The sequence below is a fragment of the Cervus canadensis genome, chromosome 26, assembly GCF_019320065.1.
Source record: "Cervus canadensis isolate Bull #8, Minnesota chromosome 26, ASM1932006v1, whole genome shotgun sequence".
Taxonomy (NCBI): domain Eukaryota; kingdom Metazoa; phylum Chordata; class Mammalia; order Artiodactyla; family Cervidae; genus Cervus; species Cervus canadensis.
Window position 1 is genome coordinate 41,411,600 of NC_057411.1, and position 20,177 is coordinate 41,431,776.

The window sequence follows — 20,177 nt, forward strand, 5'->3', positions numbered from 1 at the left end:
GGATGGAAAGAACCTAAGAGATGGGGTTTAATCACAGCCCTTTTCCTCCTCAGATGCAGCCGGAGCCCTCTGAGCACTGCTGACTGTTGCCACGATGTGACGTGTATCATCAGAGACAAGGTACACGTAGTTCTCATGGATCCTGAATCCTTCCCACAGGGCAGCGACCCACCAGGCCTTCTACTTAAACGCATGGCCCTCAGACCACCCTTGACCTCACCGGGAGTCTCGCCCCATGCAGCCTGGGGACCCAGAGAGAACCTGTGAGCAGCAGGATGCCTGGGGACTTGGCCCGCCCCCTCTGGGGCAGCACGCAGCCTTGCCAGGAGCCTGTGAGCACCGGGGCTCTCCCGCGCCCCACAGATGAATGCTGTGAGCACTGGGAGCCGCCCAGCTGCCGTGTTCTAACAAGCGGGCCCGCTCAGGTGATTCGATTCTGATGTAGCTTCCAGCTCGAGCCACAGGATCACCTGGGTGCATCTTAAAAGTAACCAGCCCCTAAGAGCCTCCTACGGTCTCTGACTACATCCCGATGGGGCTGGCCAGGCATCAAGCCCTTTATGGAAACTTCCAGATGACCTGAACGTGCTGAGAGGAGCTGATTTAACTCCAGCCTGTTCCTGGGCTCACCCGCAGCCCGACGTTGGCACCAAACAGCCCTCGGGATTCACGAACTAGCCACACGAGGCCTAAGGAGGCCGACGGCCTGGCCTGGCACCGCCTTGTGGGCATGGTCCTCAGGAGCCCAAGCCCACCTCACGGACTGTGGGGTGCACACACGCTGCAGGGCCAGGCAACCCACTGACTGCGGGAGGAACTGGGCCCCCGGGGAATAATCCCAGCCGGGCCTATACCCAGGCCGCGGGGCCCAGGCGCCTCCTGGAGCCTGTCTGCACGGCCCTAAAGCAGCTGAGTGAGCAGGGTGTGAGGAGGTGCTGGGGTTAAGCCCCAGGATGGGGAGCCGCTTGAAGCCGCGCTATGGAGACCCCTCCCTTGAGAACACGGCTCACCCAAGGCCGCCAGGGCAGGTGAGGCCAACCCTGAGCACCCAGCCCGCAGCAGAAGCAGGCCCGCGGTGGGCAGGGGGCGGGGGGTGGGTCAGAGTGGGGCCCCAGGACACGGGAGTTCCCAGTCTGGCTGCGATTTCCTGAGACGCCACTATCCCCAGGGCTGAGAGAGGGAGAAGGCATGGCCCCACCCAGACGGGACACTTGGGGCAGATGCTGGTGGCCAGCTGGCCTGGGTGAGTGGTCCCGATGAGATGAAGACGGGAGGCAGGGAAGGGGGGTCCTCCCCACTGCCCCGCACTAGCGCTCCCTGCTGCCCACACCTCGGGCCTCTGCCCCTCAGGGCTCCACGGGCTTCTCCAAGTCCACATCCGCCTCCACGTCCCTACTCCCCACCACTCCCTGCCCTAACCACACGGGACAAGTGCCTCCCCACTCATTCTCACGTTCACACCCTGCACATCATCCCGGTCAAGCTCCAAGGCCAGCTGGGCACCCCCAACTGCGGCCACACCCCGCCACATGCCTCGTCTCGGGGCTCAGCATCTTCCTGGTCCTGCCTGATGCAGGGGACACAGCCGGTGGGCTCCTAACCGAGGAAAGCTGAGCCCCTCGGGACAAACGAGTCACAAGAGCAGGCGCGAGGGCCACGGCCCTGAACGCCCAGCTTTCACAGCAGCTCAGGGGGAACTTGGCGCCTGGCCTTTCTTCTCTGCTAAACTCACATCCCCAAAGCAACCCAGGCCCTGCCATTCCACTGGGCCTCCACCTCGCCTCAGCTGCCCCTTCTCTGGTCGGACGCCCACCTCCCCTCCAGCCAGCCCTTGCAGGCTGAGCTGCTCTGCGGCCCGGCCTTACCTTGATGACCCGCAAGGGTTTGCTGGGGTTGTTTTTGTCCAGGTAGTTGATGTAGCCGGACAGGGAGATGCTGAGGAGGTGGTCCTTCTGCCACAAGCAGCCTAGTTGCTGGTCCAGGACGTTGGAGCCCATGGTAAACGTGTTGACGACCGAGTTCACGTTGACGTCCCAGATTTTCGAGGTTTTGTCTCCGGAAGCAGAGAGCAAGTGGGTGCTATCAGGACTCCAGCTGATCTATTCAAACAAATGGTGGTCACGGGTCAGAGCATTCCACAGGGGGGAGGAGATTTAGACACCGGGGCTGTGTCCAAAACCCTGGTGTCTGAGCAGGGACGACAGCCCAGGAGGTGGTGGGACACGCAGGGTAAGGATGGGACGAGCATCCCGGCCACGTGCTTCTGCAGGCCACGGCACCCTGTCCCGCGTTGACCTTGAAGGTCTTTGCCAGCAACCCCACTTCTGATCCCTCATCTCAGGCCTCCAACTTCAACATGCATACGGATGATGACAAAAGCAGACAGGCCTGACAACCACAGAGCAAGCCGTGAACACGGGCCCATACTCACAGCGTAAATGCCGCCGTCATGAGCCTTGCTTCCTCCCAGCGCACACACTTTCTCTCCCGTCTTCCCATCATAGATGAATATCTTTCAGGAAATACAAACATGTGGGTCATGTATATGTGTGTGCACACCCAGCTGTCAGCACACTGACTGAGCTCCTCCCACTCATCGCCGCTTCACCATGAAGAGGGTTGGCAACAGTGACTTTACAGGAATTCATCAAAACTGGAGGAATTTCGAGCTCCTTTAAAAGGAGACCGACAGAGAGATGGGGTTATCACACTTTGAGGACACAGCATCAGATGGAGTCACATCCTGGGAGGAGGGAGGGAGGGAGCTGCCCACTGAGACCAGCTTTACTGAGTCTGTCTGTTCCCAACAACCAGAGGCCCAAGAGATGATCGAACCACCCCCCCGCCGTCCCACCTCACAGGTCCTAGACCTCACCTGGCCATCGGCACTGGCCGTGGCAAATCTGTTCCCGTCGGGAGAGAATCGCACGCAGTTGACGAAGCGGCCGTGGTCCTGCAGGAAACGGGATGGTTATCCAGGGACAGGCAGCTCGGGAAAGCTCTCCACGAGCTCTGAGGCCCACGACCACCATGCATGCGAATGCCAGTCCACGGGAGCCCTCCAAGCTCGGCAGGAGCCCTGAGCAGACACGCCGGGAGGTCTGGCTCAGCCCCCTGCCTCAGCCGGGCCCGTCTCTGCCTGCCAGGCCTCCCTCCTTTATGAGTACATGCTCCCTGACCTCTGCAGACAGAAATGCTACCCTCCCTCCGACTCTGAAGTCCACTCAAGCTCAGAACCCCTATGCTGAGTGAGGCTAAACTGTGAGGCCTTGTTTCTGAGTTCCCAGAGCCTGGCCTGGAGCCCAGCACACCGCAGGCGCTCATCTGAGCATTTGCTGAACGAACTGAGGTTTCAAAGAAATTAAACAGTGGTGATGACCTTCCCGGCGATAAGAGTCTGAGGAGATGTGACCTCCAGGGGTAATTCCATTACCTGACAGAGTAAATGAAGTCGTTCTTTCTTGGGTCAAGAAGGGCCTGCGTCAGATAGTGATCCTCTGAAAACCCCACAAGCCACCAATCCACAGCCCGCGCCCTGCCCCCTGCAAGCACGCACGAAGCGACAGGTGTTGTCAGTTCTCCTAAAGGTGCACGGGGTCACCTGCACCCTTGGCCACAGATGCCCCACCTGCAGAAAAAGCCATTCGACTCAACGCAAATCACCGGCCCCTGCCGAGGGAAACCACCAACAGTTTTAAAGCCTGAGCTGCTGGGCTGGAAGGAGTTGCACGTTCTCGTGTATCAAGTTTATGGGTGGTTTGAAATCCCAGGACCTGTGAACGTGACCTCACTGGAAACAGGGTCTTTATGCGTGTAGTCAAGGTGAGATGACGCCCCGGAGGGTGGGCAGGCCCTGACCCAACACTACAGGGGTCCTCGTGGGGAGAGGGAAATCTGGACTCAGCGCAGACACTGGGACACCACGTTGAAAGGTTGTTGCTGAACCACAGAAGATGCCGGGATTCTTGGCCTCTGGAGGAGAAGAATTGAATCCAGGGCCAGAGACGAGGCTTGATTGCTCAAGAGCTTTTGTGTAATAGAGTTTTATCAAAATATAAAAGAGATAGAGAAAGCTTCTGACATAGACATCAAAAGGGGCAGAAAGATTGCCCCCTCGCTAGTGTTAGCAACGGAGTTATATACTTTTAACCAGTTACTGCTGCTGCTGCTGCTAAGTCGCTTCAGTCGTGTCCGACTCTATATGACCCCATAGACGGCAGTCCACCAGGCTCCACCATCCCTGGGATTCTCCAGGCAAGAACACTGGAGTGGGTTGCCATTTCCTTCTCCAACTACAGTGAATCAAAACAATGTCTGGAGGCTATAAAGACCTTACTAGACCCACTCCCGTGATTTACATTTTAAGATAACAGGATTAGCCAGAAGGTTTTTTCCAGAAATGGTCCTCAAGCAGGATACATTATTGTTACATAATCCTAAGGAATGTAGAGGGAAAGAAGTTTGTCCTTTCCTCCTTGAGAATTCCAGACCCCTCTCTCCTTGGGGACCCCCGGACTTATCAACCTGCCTAGGAACTGGCTCTCTCAACGTGAAGATGGGGGCAGAGACTAGGTTACACCCACCCCCCCCACCCTGTCCCAGGGTAGCCTATGTTGCCTTTTTCCTTTATCATGTCCACTTATCCTGCTTCTCAGGCCAACTTTTCCAGCTCTCAGGCTCGTGTTCTGAGTTAGGTGTAGGACAGCTATCTCCCTGCAGGCTTGCGATCCATCAAGATGAATGAACTTTCCCAACTGGGCCCTCTGACTGCCCTTCCCCACGACCGTGGCTCACAGTCACCCTACCACCTTGAGACCCCCTGGGGAGCCTCAGGTACCCTTCTTTCCCTAGGGGACAACCAGGCCCCAAGCGGCCCAGGGTTCTGGGAACCCAGGTCTCCAGTTTCCCGTGTAAGCTCTGGCTCTCGGCCCTGGACAGGAGGCAGGCAGGCAGGCCAGCCGGGCAGGGAGCCCGGGGGTCAGATCCTTAACTCCTCAGGCCCACAGCCAGCGGCCTGCCATCCCCAGAGCTGCGAGGGAGCCTGCTGGGCCTCGACTGGCCTGTGTTCCTGGGGTGGTTCAGGACGAGTGGTGGGAGGGCGTCTCTCAGTCCTCCCAGAATCACCCAGTGGGGATGGGAGGACAGACATGCAGACGCGGCTCCTCCTGCATGAGGTCAAAGGAAAAGCGACTCAACCACTGCTCTGCACGCCTGCCCACATGTCTGGTCCTCTTATCCACACCTCTACTGGCTGATCCCACCCTGCTGTTCTGGGTTCCTGGGTGGTGAGGTGGGTGAGGGAGGGGGCTGGGCCGGCCCCCCTGGGTCCCTGTGACTGATCCGGCATGCCAAGAGCGCCCCGCGGTGGAGCAGACCACGGGGCCAACGGGGGGGCTATACTGGGGGGCGTGAGGAACACGCTATGAACCAGGGGGACCCTGGGTCACCCTGCAATGCCGGCTTGTCCAACCCTGGGTACCATGGTTCCTTGAAAAACAGGACTAGCCTCCCTACACACCCAGCTCAGAGGTCAGCACAGACACCGGGGCTTCCCCTGCCCACCTCCCGCTCTCAACACCCCCAACCCTACAGGGATGTCACACGTGTGGACCTGTCTGTTATCTGTCGTCCCATCCCTGAACCAAGCAGGCTACCGGGCAAGGGTCAGACGTCCCCCCACCCCCACCCCCGGGGACCAGGCGCTGTGGCTGTAGAAAGTCTCCCCGTCAGCTTTTCCTGCCACTGGAGCCAAGAGTCCAGATGAGCGGGAGACTGATGTCTGCTCCTGAAAATAGCCAATTTAAAGGGAGGAACAGTGAGCAGCGCATTAACCAAAAAAAAAAAAAAAAAAAGGGGGCTAAAAATAGCTGGTTCCACAGGGAGGGGAGGCCAGAGGACAAAGAAGGACCAGGCTGGGGGAAACATCACGGAGGGTTCAGAAGACAGAGCTGGGCTCTGAAGCCCCGGACCCCCTACAGTCCTGGAGGGGCGGCACCATCCCGCAGGCCCCTGGGGAGGGGGCTGTCCTGCCTGGCCCACGCCCACCCAGCCTCAGGCACAGCCAAGCCAGAGCTCTGCTTGGGGCAGTGTCAATGGACACTCCCAAGAACCTCCCCACTCTAATCACCCCCCACCCACCCTGTTATTACCTGTGCCCCATCATTACCTCCCCCACTGTCATTACACCCATCATTATCCCCCCCATCATTACTGCTCCTCCATCACCCCTCCCCCCACGACTGAGAAACCCGAGATGGGAGCCACCAGCAGTAATTAGGTAATGCACCGCGTCCAGTCACTGACGGGGTCACAAAGCCACCGGGCTCCACGGCTGACCAGCCTGTCAGCTCGGGTGTCCCAGAGCCCGCCCTGGCTTCACCAGCCTCGGCGGGGTGCTGCAGCGGGACTCCTACCTGCACGCTGAAACCCTGGGTCACTTGCCCCTGCTCCCGCACCACAGACTTGCAGAGGGACCAAACAGCTTGGATGCCCAGGCCCACCGCCCCCACACTCCCCGAGGGCAGCAGGTGCCTCTGTGGTCAGCACCCCAGGAGTGGGTGTCCATCCTGACCTGGAAGGCTGCCTTGCCCCCTTCAGCCCACACCCCCTCCCAAACCCAGCTCCCTCTCCCTCTGCGAGGTCGGGTCCCTCTGCCAAGTGCCTGGGGGGCAGCACCACGTTCCTCCCCCGCCTCTCCTGTCGCCCTGCACAGACCTGCCAGAGTGACCACTGGACCTGATGGAGAATGAAAAGGCTTCTTCGAACCCTCCTTGGGCCACTGACCATCCACAGAGCTTGGCTGAGTCATCCCCTGCCCCACTGACCTTCCGGCATGATCCCCATGGACACGCACACAGCTTTCTGAAAAGCTGGCACAAGGCTGTGCTGGCTAAGGACCGCTCAGGTCAGCTGTGTGCCCAGGCCAGGGCCAGTGCAGGGCGGGCACCTGAGATGCACTTGAACGCAAAGCTGTTTCCTGCCCTGCCGTAAGGACACGGGAAACCACAACAGCCCGGAAACCTCACACATTCAAGCTCAAAGTTTATGTGTCTAGGAAGGTGATGCTCGCAATTACAGTGAAGACCAAGGTTCTAGAAGGAAGTGCAGCTCCTCCCATGGCGTGATGTGTGAGACACCCAGGGGCCAGACTGATTGTGCAGCCCACTTGGGTGACAGGGAGGCCAGGCATCCACCAGGGTGCGCTCTGCTCTCAGAGGCCTGGGGAGACGCAGCGGGCAGTTTCCAGTCCCAGACCACAGGGCCACAGTCTGACGAGCGGGCCTGGGGCAAAGAAGGCCCCAACGCTTCCTGCTCTGAGCCATCATTTCATCAGGCACACATACTATGGAACAGACTGTGGACACAGTCACAGAGGTGTCTGCTCCAGGAGTGCCAACCTGCCCACCTGCCCGAAGAGGAGGTAGAGGCTGGAGAAGCGTGGAAACTCACCAAGGCCACAGGTGGCCAGGTGCAGACAGGCGGGTGAGCTAGCGATGCCTAGCGGGCCTGTGACCACACATCCAGACGCACCTAGCCCAGGGATGCCCTCAGCAGGAAGAAGGCCCCATGGGAGAGGCAGGGATGGGCAAGGTCCACCTGCCCTCTTTTCAGGCCGCCCTGAGGGCCTTGAAGAGGAACCTAAAGCCCTGGGCACGGGGTACTGCTGCCCACGGCCTCTGTCTCACAGCTGGTCCCCGGACCCTGGCATCGCTTCCCGGGCGGGCTGGGGTCAATTCCAGGGGGAACTGGGAGTCTCAGCACCTCCACCGCGTGCTCCTGCAGCCTCTCAGCCCATTTCAGGTTCAGACAAACAAGGACGGACGCCGGGCCGGAACCTGGACCGTCTGGCTACAGGTGTGCACGACTCAGCTCTGTCTCCTCTCTCGCTCTGCCAACAGGAGAAGGTGTTTTAAACAAACTCTGAACAAGAAGGAGAAACAACAGGACCCCTGCGCTCAGGTCGGCAGGTGGGCGGGTGGCCAGCCCACGTGTTCCGTAACACTGCTTTCCTTCCACCCGGGGCCGAGCCTCCTGGGAGTTGATCCGGAACACCAGCTACTCCTTTTTGAGGCAGCAACTTGACCCCGCTGGGCTCCTCATGCCCACCCCTTACCCCACGGCCCTAAACGTGGTCAGGAGGAAGATGGTAGGAGCTGGAACGTGGACCAATGGGCGGCCCTCACGTTACAGATTTACTTTGGGGCCATGAGGGCTGAGGCCAGGTACACACAGAGCAGTCACAGGCTGATCTTGCCGTCAGCCCCTTAGGAGGCATTTAGGAGGGTGTTGGGGACCCCAAGCGTCCTCCTGTCCTTTCTGTTCGAGGCCAACTGGGCCTGTTAGAATCTTTTCCAGCAGAAGCCCAACAGCTCCTTATCGACATTCACACGTCCACCAGCACCTCTCCTTTCATCCCTACAGCTCTGGGGGCCGTGGAGGAGGGCTGTCCTCACCCTGTTTCCAGGGGGGCTCAGAGGCAGGGCCAGCCCGACAGCCGCAGAACTGGCCAGCTGCAGTGCTGGGCTGCCACCCAGGGACCCCATTCTTGGTCCGCAGCCCCTTCTGATCTCTGCTAGGTCCTACACAGGAAGACCCGGGGACAAGCTGCATGCCCACCCTGGAGACAGATGTCGGCCAGGGCCGCGGGGCGAGGGCAGTGCTCCTAGATGAGAAAGGAGTGTGGAAAGGGGAAGAACCTTCGGCCAGGTCCCCAGGTGAGCCATCATTTCATCAGGCACACGTACGATGGCATGGACACATACTACGGAGAGAAGACTGGCAGAGGCGAGGAGCACAGGCTCGGGTCAAGTCTGGAAAGAATCCTGGCTCCACTTACCCCCCCACTGAGCTGCTGGGTCTAACCCACATCTGCAAAGAGCAACTAAATCTTTGGGTGAGTTGAGGGGGGCGGCAGGGGGTGGATAGAAAGGAGCCGTGCCCACCCATAGCTCAGCTAAGTAAAAACAAACAGCGTGTGTGCAGGGTGTGGGGAGCTGGGCGGGCTAGCTCCACTGGAATGAGCTGGGAAAGTCTCTGGTTGCCACGGAAACCTCCCCTCCTTCCTCCGCTGGGCACTGCACAGGGAGCCCAGCTACTTGACTCAGCATGACTCATCTGTGCTCCAGAGCACCTTATCCCGCTCAGGAAACATGACCTTGAACACTACCCCACCCTGACCAGCAGCCCCGGGGGCCAGCCTCTGGGAGGTGCTGGGGGGGGGTGTCGGGGGGACTCCAGGTTGTCCACCTTGAAAGGCAGAGGAGGCACGCCCACTGTGCCTCCCAGGCAGCCAGCCAGAGACCCTGCTCGGGGGGCCCTGGGATAAAACTGACCCCGCTTCACCACCAACAGGGAACCTGTAGAAGCCCCTCTGCAGCCGGGCTGAGACCCGTGTCCAGAAATGCTGCCCACGGCCCGGGTCCTGTCCCCGGGACACCCCAGGGGCCCGCCAAGAACCCTCACCACCGTCCAGCCACGCCCTGCCCGCTGTTCATGACTCACTACATCATCATCATAATTCATAGGACTCCTCAGCAAGCCACTAACATTCTGGACACGTCCCCGGACCTTGGCCAAGCCCAGCTCAGCCACCTCCATGGGACACAGCCGGCCGTAAAGGGCCGAGTGTCCTCCACTCTGCAGCTCAGCAAGGTCACGTCCACCTCCAGCACCAGGGCTGAGGGCCTTGCACTGTTTTCACAAGAGACACTGGGAGGGCAGGTCCGGAATCATGACCGCCCCGAGACTCACCGGTGGGCCGTCCCCAGGTGGTGCCCTTCCTTCCATATTCCAGCCTCAGACCCCCAGGCGGGAAATGAGCCTCGTGAGCTGCTCCGGACCCGGGGAGGGTGCTGTGCACAGCTCAACTCCATGGCTAAAATGCTCTCACGCCCATGTCCCACGCCCATCTTGCAGAAGGATAAAGTGAGGCTGAGAGGGTCTGGCCCACGTGCAAAGCTGTGGGGACCGAAGCCCTGCAGTCATTCATGCCAGCAGGCTGTGTGGTTCCACTCGACATCTAGAGCACGCCCCACAGGAGAGCACCCAACTCTGCTCCCCACGTGTCACCTTACTGGTGTGACCCTGCCCTCATCCATCTCCCAGGAGGCGCCGGAGGGAACAGACCCAGACATGCCTGGAGCTCAGCTCCTCTGCCATGCTGGTGGCTCAGTGGGCCTCACACTGGCACAACCAGAGGGCAGGCTGCCTTGGGCCTGGACTCCCCTAACAGGGTACCTCCAGGCCGGGACACTCGCCTGGTCAGAGATGTGCCCCCCGACCAGTACGCACACGGTCCCAGGGTGAACCCGCTCCCTGCCCACCCCCAAGTGCTGGAACCCATCACCCAGCCAACCTGGCACAAACGCTGTGCACGCGTGACCTTCTGCCACCAGCACCTAACAGGTCCAGGTTCCGCTGGCTTCACGCACAAGCCACAAAGCTCCCATAAAACCACCCTCCGGAGAAGCCCACTTACGCCGATGGTGAACTTGAACTTGAACGGCGGCCCCTCAAAGAAGGCGGCGCAGTTGTCATCGCTGCCGGTCGCCAGGCGGTACGGCCGGCTCTGCTTGATGTCCACGCTGTTGATGACCTTGTTGTGGCCCGTGATCTCGCCCACGGAGGAGCCGCTGTCCCACAGGAAGACGGCGCCGAACCTTCACCCAACGAGAGGAGGCACGGGAGGAGAAAGGTCAGGCCTGGCAGGTCCCTGGGACGGGCAGCTGTGTCGCTGGCGACCAGGGGCAGGGATGCTGGCTGGGGCAGCCCCGCTCACGGCCGTGTTTCACACGCGCTCCCGAAAGAACCAACACACCGGCACCCCGGGTCCGTCTGAAACGCAGGAGAGCTAGCAGGAGGGGCCCCGAGGGCCCTCGGGAAGGGACCGGGTGACCGTGTCTTACAGCCCCAGACCCAAGGAGCCTCCCATGTGAAGATGCCCCAGAAGCACCAGCCAGGCCAACGGCTCAGGGGTCATTGGTTTCACGGCCGTTTTAATGAGGGGGTGGGGGGAATGACGGGGGTGTGGTTGGAGACAGAGACCAGGAAACACACCAGCTACCAGCCCCTGCTAGAAACGAGACGCCGCCCTGCAGTCAGCGAGTCGTCGGCAGTCAATGAAAATGTGCTGTCTGCACTGCGAGCTGTGACTCAGTGACGAAGGAATTAAGACCAACAGGGATGACGTGAGAGACAATGGAAGGATGGACACCCATCAGGACACCCGGTAAGAGAAAGCCTGAGTGACGGAAACGGAGACAAGTTCAGAGTGCTGGACTGCAGCAGAGGGGCTGAGGACGGAACCCGGCCTGCGCCGGGAGCCAGACGCCTGGAGCGAGGTCCTGACCCTGCTGGTCACCGGCCCTGTGAGGGCAGGCAGCCGCCCAGGGCCACCTGCCCAGCGTCCCTCCCCGCTAGTGAGTCCGTGTGGGGTGTGCCCTCCTGGCGATCACATCCAGCCTCCCCGCGTGGCAGGTGTGGCGGTGGGGAAGCTTCGGGAGGAACCCCAGTGAACACTCTGAGGAGCCCCACGGTTTGACCTCCGTCTCCCTGTATCTAGAACATGTGCAGGACCGCACGGGTTCCAGGAGGCAAAGGGCCGAGGATGTCGGATCAGAGGAGGTGCCCGGGCCAAAGACAAACCCGGGGGTGGGGGTGCTCCCCGTGGTGACACGTGGTTTTCGGATGTGCACTGCTAAAGCCAGTGCTGTGTTGAAGGCCCAGCACCCACAGGACTCAACACACACCCCCATCTGAGCTGCACGGATGTCACCCCAGCCCTCCCACCGGGGCGCCCAGGAGAGAAAGCCAAGCAAGGGACACGGACGGGGGGAGCGGGGAGCGGCGCGGAGGCCAGACTCACTTCTCCCTGCCTTCCCCGACCACGGCGATCCTCTTACTGTCTTCCGTCCAAGCAATGTCCTTGATCTTCCCAGCGAACGGCTGGTACTCATACTTCAGCAGGTGCTCCTTCTGCGTGGTGTCCCAGATCCTCAGCTTCCCAGACACGTCTGTGGGAGCAACGGGCAGTGAGGGCCATGCTCACCTCGGGGCCAGGGCCGCGTGGGCTCCAGGCACGCCATGTGGCGCTGCCCGCGGCCCACAGGCTGGTGGGCTGGCTGGGGCGGGGCTGGCTGGAGGCGCAGGCATCCAGCAGGTAAGCAGCACTCAGACGCCATCACTCAGAGCCCGCTGCCTCCGTGAGGACCAGCATGGGATCCCCGTGTTTCCCTGGGGATCATGGGCCCTGCACGAGCCATCAGGAAGCCCAGGGACGCATGGTGGCACCCCAGAACCCCGGAAGCAGTCTGATTTATGACTATATTCCTTTCCTTGAAGGGGGTCTAACTGGCACGCAGGCTTGGGGCAACTTCCTTTAACATTTAGGAGCTAAAGATCTTCATCTGCAAAACGGGACAATCCTAGTGATGCCGGCTCTCCTGTGTGGGCACTGGGGTGACCAGTGGAAACGAGGGGTGCCCCTGTGCCCTGCAGCCCCGCTCGTAGAGCCAGGCACCCCGCCAGCACCGGTGGCTGACAGCCTCCCAGGAGACACACAGGTCGGGGCTGGGAGGGATGACACTCCAGGCAGAACCTGACGCCAGGCCAGCTTCTCACTGCAGCACTTGCGGCCCATCAGTGATAAAGCATCACCCCCTCCCTGCCCGCCACCACACTGACGCCAGGTTCCCAGCACCAACCCCGACATGCCCCTTCCCAAAAGAGCAGGAAAGGCGGAGTGTTTTACAGGAACTCTCGAGGCTGGGAGCTCAGCCGCACGTGGGTCAGAGGTGGGGGTGGGGGTGGGGAGGTGAGGGAAGTCCTGTTCCCCTAGCAGTTCTGTTTGCCCTGCTTCCAGCATCCCTGGCTGCTTCACTGAACATGAGGTCTGGGGGAACAGCTAGGGTTTCCTGTTAGCATCCACTGGAGGGCAGGTGTTGGCTGCAGACACGACCCCTGCCCCTTGCGGCTCTGGGGGTCTAAAACACCCCCTACGACTGCACCCGAGGGGGGATAACCAGCCACCAGAGGGCTGTTGCGCCGACAAAGTGAGTCAACACGTGCGAAGTCTCAGACCAGCCCCCAGTCCACTGCAGTCTAGTTAGTCTTTAAATGGTCAGTGGCTTGCCTAGGACTCTGCAGAAGCCACTGAGGACCCCGCCTCTGTGGGCGCACACCAGGGGCTCCCGTCCGGCCGTGGGACAGCTGGAAGGGGACACGGGCCGCCCTGTGAATGGCACTGATGAGGGGCCCTGGTCTCTGGACCAGGTCCAGCCAGACGGCCTGGCACACTGCCCGAGGCGAACTTAGAAGCTGGCCTGAGCGAGTTTAGCCCCTCGGCTGAACCAGTGGGCCAGCAGGGAAAGGCAAGAAAGGGGCAGAGGCCAGAGACGGGAAACGTGTACTGCGTGTGCTGGAAGGACATGTGCACTAATGCCCGTGCTCACGTGCACGTGTGTGCTCATGTTCACGCGCACCAGGCCGTGCAGTCCCCGCGCTCAGGCCAGCCCAGGGCGCTGCAGTTATGGAAAACACAGCAGCGTCTGCAGCACGGGTCAGAACACAGCCCCACCCCCGGCCCCCGGGACAGCAGAGCCGCTCTCCCCCTCCCCGGGCGCGGGGGTGGGGGTGGGGGCGCCTGCCCTGCCCTCAGCTCACTCCCCCCTTAACAGGCCTGGCATCCCAGTTCTCCACCACCCGCCCCCCAATCCCAACCTGGACCATCAGCCTCCTCTGATGGGCCCTGCTGGTGCATTTAATTCTTTTCAGGAGCACTTGGGCTGGAAACAGACGGAGGGGTTAGAGAGCAGGCGTGGCCCCATCGGCCGAGGGCAGCCCTAACCGGGTACCCCTGGGGACCAGGCCCCTGTACTAGGCCACGGGGGTGCAGCACAGACCAGGCACCTGCTTGCAAACACACACACGTCACGTGCTGCACTCACAGGGCCACAGGGCAGAGCACCACAGTGCACGGTGGCAGACAGGGCCAGGGGAAGGGCCCCCTCCCTCCACAAGGCTTCCTTCCACCATCCGGAGAGGCGCTCTCCCCAGACAGTACGCTGCATCCAGGAACAAAACAGGATCTGTTCGTGGTGAGCCTATGTCCCCACTTTCGTGAGGGGTTCACACCAGCATCACTGGGGTGTCAGGGTGGAGACTCCTATCCAGGAAACCACCACCCTCCCCCAGCAGCCTGGGAAGATACCCTAGAAAGGTAAATCAGGCCCCGGAATGGCTCCACCCTGAGGCCCACCAGCCAGGAGCGAGGTTCCCCAAAGGCATACACTGCTGTCTGGTTTAGTTAGGGCTGGAGGCCTGGCCTCCTCACCCAGGCCTTCCGTAAGGTTGGATCCTTTATCTGAATGTGGACCAGCCAAACTTAGGGGATCTAAAGACTCGCAGATCTGAGGCTGGAACCCTGTCTGGGAGAGACTACAGGCTTCCTGAGGTCCCGGGACCCCCAACCCCACCCTGGACATGGCAGGTGCCGGGTAAGCCTCTTTAGCCAGAGAGTACAGCACCTTTCCAGCTCCATACTCTACACACAACACTATCTTTAGCCCAGAGCACTAATCTCTGCAGTAAATGTTTCCTGGTCTTTGCTCCATTCAAAGGACCAACTTGCTAGAATCATAAAACACACCGCCCACGCCGGCTCGCAGCCCCACCCCGCTCACTTCCCCACCAAACCCGGGAGCTTGCACAAGAAGGAAAACGTGAGACGGAGCCTTTACTTCTGTGGACCGTCCTTTGCAAAGGTTTCTGCGCCAGCAGGCGAGGCCCGTGCTTCCTGCTGGTTCAATGACCTGCCTGGGGACCAGAGAGCAGGCCTGGGCTTGCGAGTGATTCAGCAGCTGGGCCGTGGCTCCCAGCACCAGGCCGCTGAGCTGCGCCAACCATACTCCTCTCCCAAGAAGACACATTTTAAAAGGCACCAGGGCCAAATCCCGGGCTTTAAATGAAGAGGCATTTTGCTGGCAAGCAAAGCAGGGCCGGTGGGGGCAGGGCTGGGGAATCACAGGGCTAGAGTAAATCATAGGATATAAATTAGAGCAAGTTTTACAGATGGAATCCAGAGTAGGTCTAAACATAAAAATCATTAAGGGCCCATTTCATGCCAGCCCCTGGCCGAGCCCCCATACACACAACCCTGGGCGGCTGGCATCAGCCATCAGCGGGCACGCCTCTCGCCCCGGAGTGTCTGGGGGTTTCAGGGACAGACACCTGGTCCCCTGTGGTGCCTGCCAGGGCAAGGCCACCCCAGGCATCGCACAGGCATTGCTGCACGGGGTCCTCCCCACACCAACCTGGTAGGAACTAAAGCTCCCGTTTACAGACAAGGCAGTTACATTAAGGCCCAGGAAGCGGAGTTATTTTAAGGAAGGCTTGCACAGGTAGGAGGACTTCCCTGGCGGCTCAGCGGTAAAGGAGACTCGGGTTTGATCCCTGGGTTGGGAAGATTCCCTGCAGAGGAAAATGACAACCCACTCCAGTATTCTTGCCTGGGAAATCCCATGGACAGAGAAGCCTGGCGGGTCCATGGGGTTGCAGAGATAAGACATAACAGAGCGACTAAACAACAAAACAACAACACAGCTATGAAGGGGCAACCCCTGCAGGGACAACTCTATGCTGCCTCCCAGGCATGGGCGGAGCGGTGTAGACTAACGGCCACTGGTATGTATGATCCCTGCCCCTCTCCACTGGCTACCAGTCCATTCAGCAATTTGCTCATTTCCATCCCTCTCCGGGGGGGAGCTGACAAGGCCCACATCAGCTCAACCATTCAGCCCTTCCTGGGGCCTGGACGCAGGCAAGGCTGCCCGTCAACACCTGCTGAGTGTACGAACGGATGAGTGAATGGGAGACGGGGCGGGGGGGGGGCGGGGCAGTCTAACTTGTGTGCCCCCGCCTTTCTCAGCTGTAGACAAGAGAGCATCGGGGTGAACAGAGCCTCCTACAACATGGGCATCTCATGTCCCACCTCTTGCCCAGCCTCCCACCGAGCCACACAAAGTCCGGCTGCAGGGAGCCGAGACCCCAACTGCCAAACAGAATGAGTGCCTGCCAGAGGCCAGAGTTGTGCCCGATACACGGAAAAGGGCGGCAGAGAAAGGCGACGCGAGGCAAAGATACAAGTCAGAAACACACACACACTCAATGGGCTTTGATACATCACAGCACAGTTGGCCTAACAGCACGTGAGCATCCCCGCCGACCTCCGAGCTGGAACCAGCTGGAACACTGCCAGCTACAGTTCTGGAAAGGGGCTTCTTGGTGGCTTACACTTCCCATGTCAGCCCCACCTACCATCCCCACCCTCCTGGACCTTCTTCTTCCCTGCCTCCTTCACCCACCCCCCCAACCTTCCCAAGCCAGGTGCCCAGGACTCAGGGGAGCGGGGGGAGGTCGGGCCAAACCACATGCACCCAGAAGCCACGCGCGGATGGACAGGTACCTCCGGAGGCGATGTAGAAGCCGCTGGGAGCATACTTGGCCACTACCACCTGGTGGGCATGCTCCGTGTAGATGTCCGCGATGGCCGGGTTCTGCAGGGAGAAGACCAGAATGAACACAGGCAACCCAGCAGCAGGCAAACTCGCTTTCCACTCTCTGGATTAACGGAGTTGGGTGGGAAAATGACATGTGGACACACACACACAAATACGGACGTCAAAACCTCCGTAAGGAAAATCCCAGAAATACACATACCTGCCTGGGTGACAAGAATTCTAGGTAATTTAACTCTTTTATAAGAGGCGAGGTGATTTGTTTTCTTTCGGTACTTGTCAAACAAATATGTATTTTTGAAATACACATGGGACATAAAAGTCTCCTTAGGGGAAAAAAAAAAAATTCTACGACTCTGATTTTCTCCCACTTGTAGGGGGCTGCTGCCTTCCCTGAGTCCAGCTCCCCAGAGCGGGTCTTCCCCATTCAGAACCAGCTCTCCCCAGGCTGCCAGGCGGCGTCTGACCTAAACCAGAGCCTCTGGCCTGGAGGAGCAGGAACAGACAGCTGGGGGCCCCCTCCTCGTCCAAATCCCTCGATTTGGGAAACTCCCTTTCGTGGCTCAAATTCAAGACTGGCTGGACTCTGCATCGAGAACTGGGCCAGCGTTGGAGACCAGGAGCAGCTCTGGACTCAGTAACCAGGCTTAAATGTACAATTTATCAAAGTCGATCACGGCACTCCCCGACTCCCCGACACACACGGCCCAGAGGCCTCAGCAAACCTGCGGCCCTGTGCTGAGATGCTCTGTCATCAGAGCCCAGCGTCCTCCCAGGAGGGCAGAGAGAGCCAGGCATCTAATCCCCGACACCCGCCGACACACGCTCCAGAGCCAAGTGCCTTGTGAAAGGAGCAGCTACGGGCTGTGGACGCATCAGGTCCCAGGGAGGCTGCTGCGGGTGCATCTGACCTGCCCCCCAACAACCCCCACCTCTTCCAGCCACCTCGCAGTCTCCCCCTCCCCTGTCTCCTTAACGCCCATCAACAAGGACAGAGGCCGGGACTCTTCTCAGCTTCCTAGCCACAGGATCACCCGCCCCCTCACCCGACAGAGTCCAGAGAAGCGCCCCCCTAAGTCCCAGCTCTGACAACCACCCTCCTACCATTCCTGCAAGCCCCCCGGTCTCTGTAAATGCCGTGCCCTGGCCAGCAACACCTCTCCCTGCCTGCTAACACCCACTTATCAGGCCTGAAGAGCCATCTGCGTGAAGCCTGCCGTGACAGCCCCTCTCTCTCCTGTGCTTGCAAAGCATTTAACATGACACACACCATGGTCCCTGGCCCCTTTATCCCTCTCCTCCAACGACTCTTTGACCTGCTCCATGTGTAGTTATCTCCTTTAGCCACCACAGCAGTTAGCAAACAACAGGTGCTCAATTACTTTTTTTTTGGGGGGGGGAACTTTACACAGTCCTTTTACCCCAAGGACTTAGCATCACATGATAGAGTAGGTACTTTAAACATAGATAGTTCATACATTAACCTGATGCAGAATAAACATTTGCAAAAAGTGCAATCAGAGACATTAAGCATTAGAAGATATTCTGAATAGCAAATAGCCCATGCAAAGGCGCTCATGTCATTAGCCTTTTGGAAACTGCAAATCAGAACTACAGTGGGGAGAATTAAGACTGACGTCACCAAATGTTGGCAAGGATGGGTGGGGTACAGTCTGGAATGTTTATATACTGCCGGGGGGAATGTAAAATAACACAGCTGGAAGAGTTGGGCTGGTTATTTATAAAGCTAAACATAACATTTATGCAAAAACCCCACTCCCAGGTATTTATCCAAGAGAAATAAAAGTGCGGGCCCACAAAAAGACACATGTGAAAGTTCATGACAGCCCCTAAGTGGAAAACAACCAACCCAAAGGTCCATCCCCAGGTGCCTGGAGAAGCAAAGTGCGCTGTCCACCCAAGGGACATGACTCAGCACACACACTGCTGTGGACCCTCAACCACAGGAGCCTCGAAAGCCTGACGCTCAATGACAAAGCCCGACGCAAAGGAGAACGCGCTGCAGGGGTCCGTTCTGATCAAAGTCCAGGAAAGGCCAGCCCACGGGCCACAGAAAGCCGGGTGTCTGCTGGGGCTGCCAGGGCCTGGGGGGGAGGGTGGAGGCCCATGGATTGACTGGAATGCTGGTGGCGGGGGTGACGGGATGGTATTTAATTTGTCAAAACTCTAGTTATGTGTTTGAAATGGATGGGTTTTATTGTCCCTAAATTACCCTGCCATAAAAGGATGATGTGTGGGATCCAGTAAATGTCCGTTCCCAGCCCAACCTGCTCCTGCGCAGGTTACTCCTCTGGACTGGAACGTTCTAACGAGGACAACTTCCCTCATAGAGAAGCTGGCGAAAGCGGTCTGTGGCCGGGCGCCACTGAGGCCCTTGTTCCGAGGTTGACTGAGGGCTCTCAGCCCCGAACGTGGGCACGACAGGTGGGCGACCACCCCCCGGGGGACTCATGCCCAAGGCGATGCCCAGCCCAGCCCTGCCCTTAAAGGGGAGCGGGGCTGGGGTACGTGGAGAAGTGGAAAGTGAGTTAAGCAGCGGCCCTGGGAGGCAGTCCTGCCCCTACAGACCTTGCCCCTAAAGCGGCTGGGGCGAGTGAAACCTCGGGTCAGTCCGAGCGGGCTCTCCCGGCGCCCCCGTCCACATTCCCAACACAACTGGGGGCGAGCTCCCCCGGCTGAACACAACAAACAGAACACTCCCGAGTCAGCAGCAAAACCCCGCCCTCGGCTCCCCAGCCAAAGGGGACGCCTCCCTGTCCCCAGGCCTCCAGGACCGCCCAGGCTCTCGGCAGACCCGGCCCTGCAGGGCTGGGGCATCCCTCCCCGAGGACTTCCTTCCTGCCCTCCCCCCGCCCCCCCATCAGGGGACAGGGGCTTCAGGCAGAAACCAGGAGGAAGCCTTGGCATTTGAGGCCCGTGGGTGCCTAGCGGATGTGGGCAGAGCCTGCGAAAACCTCCTGTCGTCTCGCTGGGTCCCCATGCGCATCCCAGCCCTGCCCCCCCCACCCTCCACCCTGGGCGTGTCCCTCCGCAATCCCCCACCTCTGACCCCAGGCCTGTCCTGGCCCTGGCCCTAGCCCTAGCCCGCTGTTCAGCCCTGCCCTGCCCTGCGATCCCAGGCCTGTCCCAAGTCCATCCACCTCATCTCCCCACCCCGGCCAGATTCCAGTTTTTCCTGCTCCTCCTGGGACCAGGACAACACCGTGACAACATGTGAAATGAACCCTCTGCCTTCCATCAACCCACACCAGGCTCTATGTCCCAATTCTGATTACACATTCAGAGGACCCTGGACCGTTCCCACCTCCCTCCTGTGCGTGGAGGCCCCTCTCCAGCCCAGCAAATGAAGCATTCTCCCCCAACACCTTTCCACAAGTGGAAGGAAAAATCCCTAAAGCACTCCCCCATCCCCCAAGCTTTCACATTCCTGTGTCCTCTGAGGCCAGAGGTCACCACGGCACTTTACAGGTAAGGTTAAGGGGTGGCTCCAGCTACAGGGCATGGCAGCTTTGCCATGACACGCCTGGCCCCCTGGGGAACCCCGTGGACGTGTCGCCACATCAGTGAAGCTATGGGACACAGCCCTGCCCCTCTGGAGTGGCTGATGGTCTCCGGCGGCCTCCTACAAACTCGACCAGGCAAAGT

At 59.7% G+C, this 20,177-nt stretch overlaps 1 protein-coding gene across 1 annotated transcript in view; it reads right to left on the minus strand.

Annotated features, from left to right (window-relative positions):
- The window catches only part of WDR1 (WD repeat domain 1), a 40,858-nt gene that overhangs the window by 11,919 nt on the left and 8,762 nt on the right, over window positions 1-20,177 (minus strand). Inside the window, exons 3-8 of the mRNA XM_043447736.1 lie at window positions 16,460-16,550; window positions 11,864-12,011; window positions 10,478-10,658; window positions 2,876-2,953; window positions 2,432-2,512; window positions 1,866-2,099 (exon numbers count right to left, since the gene is read on the minus strand). Coding sequence (XP_043303671.1) covers window positions 1,866-2,099; window positions 2,432-2,512; window positions 2,876-2,953; window positions 10,478-10,658; window positions 11,864-12,011; window positions 16,460-16,550 — 813 coding nt within the window. The remainder of the gene's footprint in view (window positions 1-1,865; window positions 2,100-2,431; window positions 2,513-2,875; window positions 2,954-10,477; window positions 10,659-11,863; window positions 12,012-16,459; window positions 16,551-20,177) is intronic.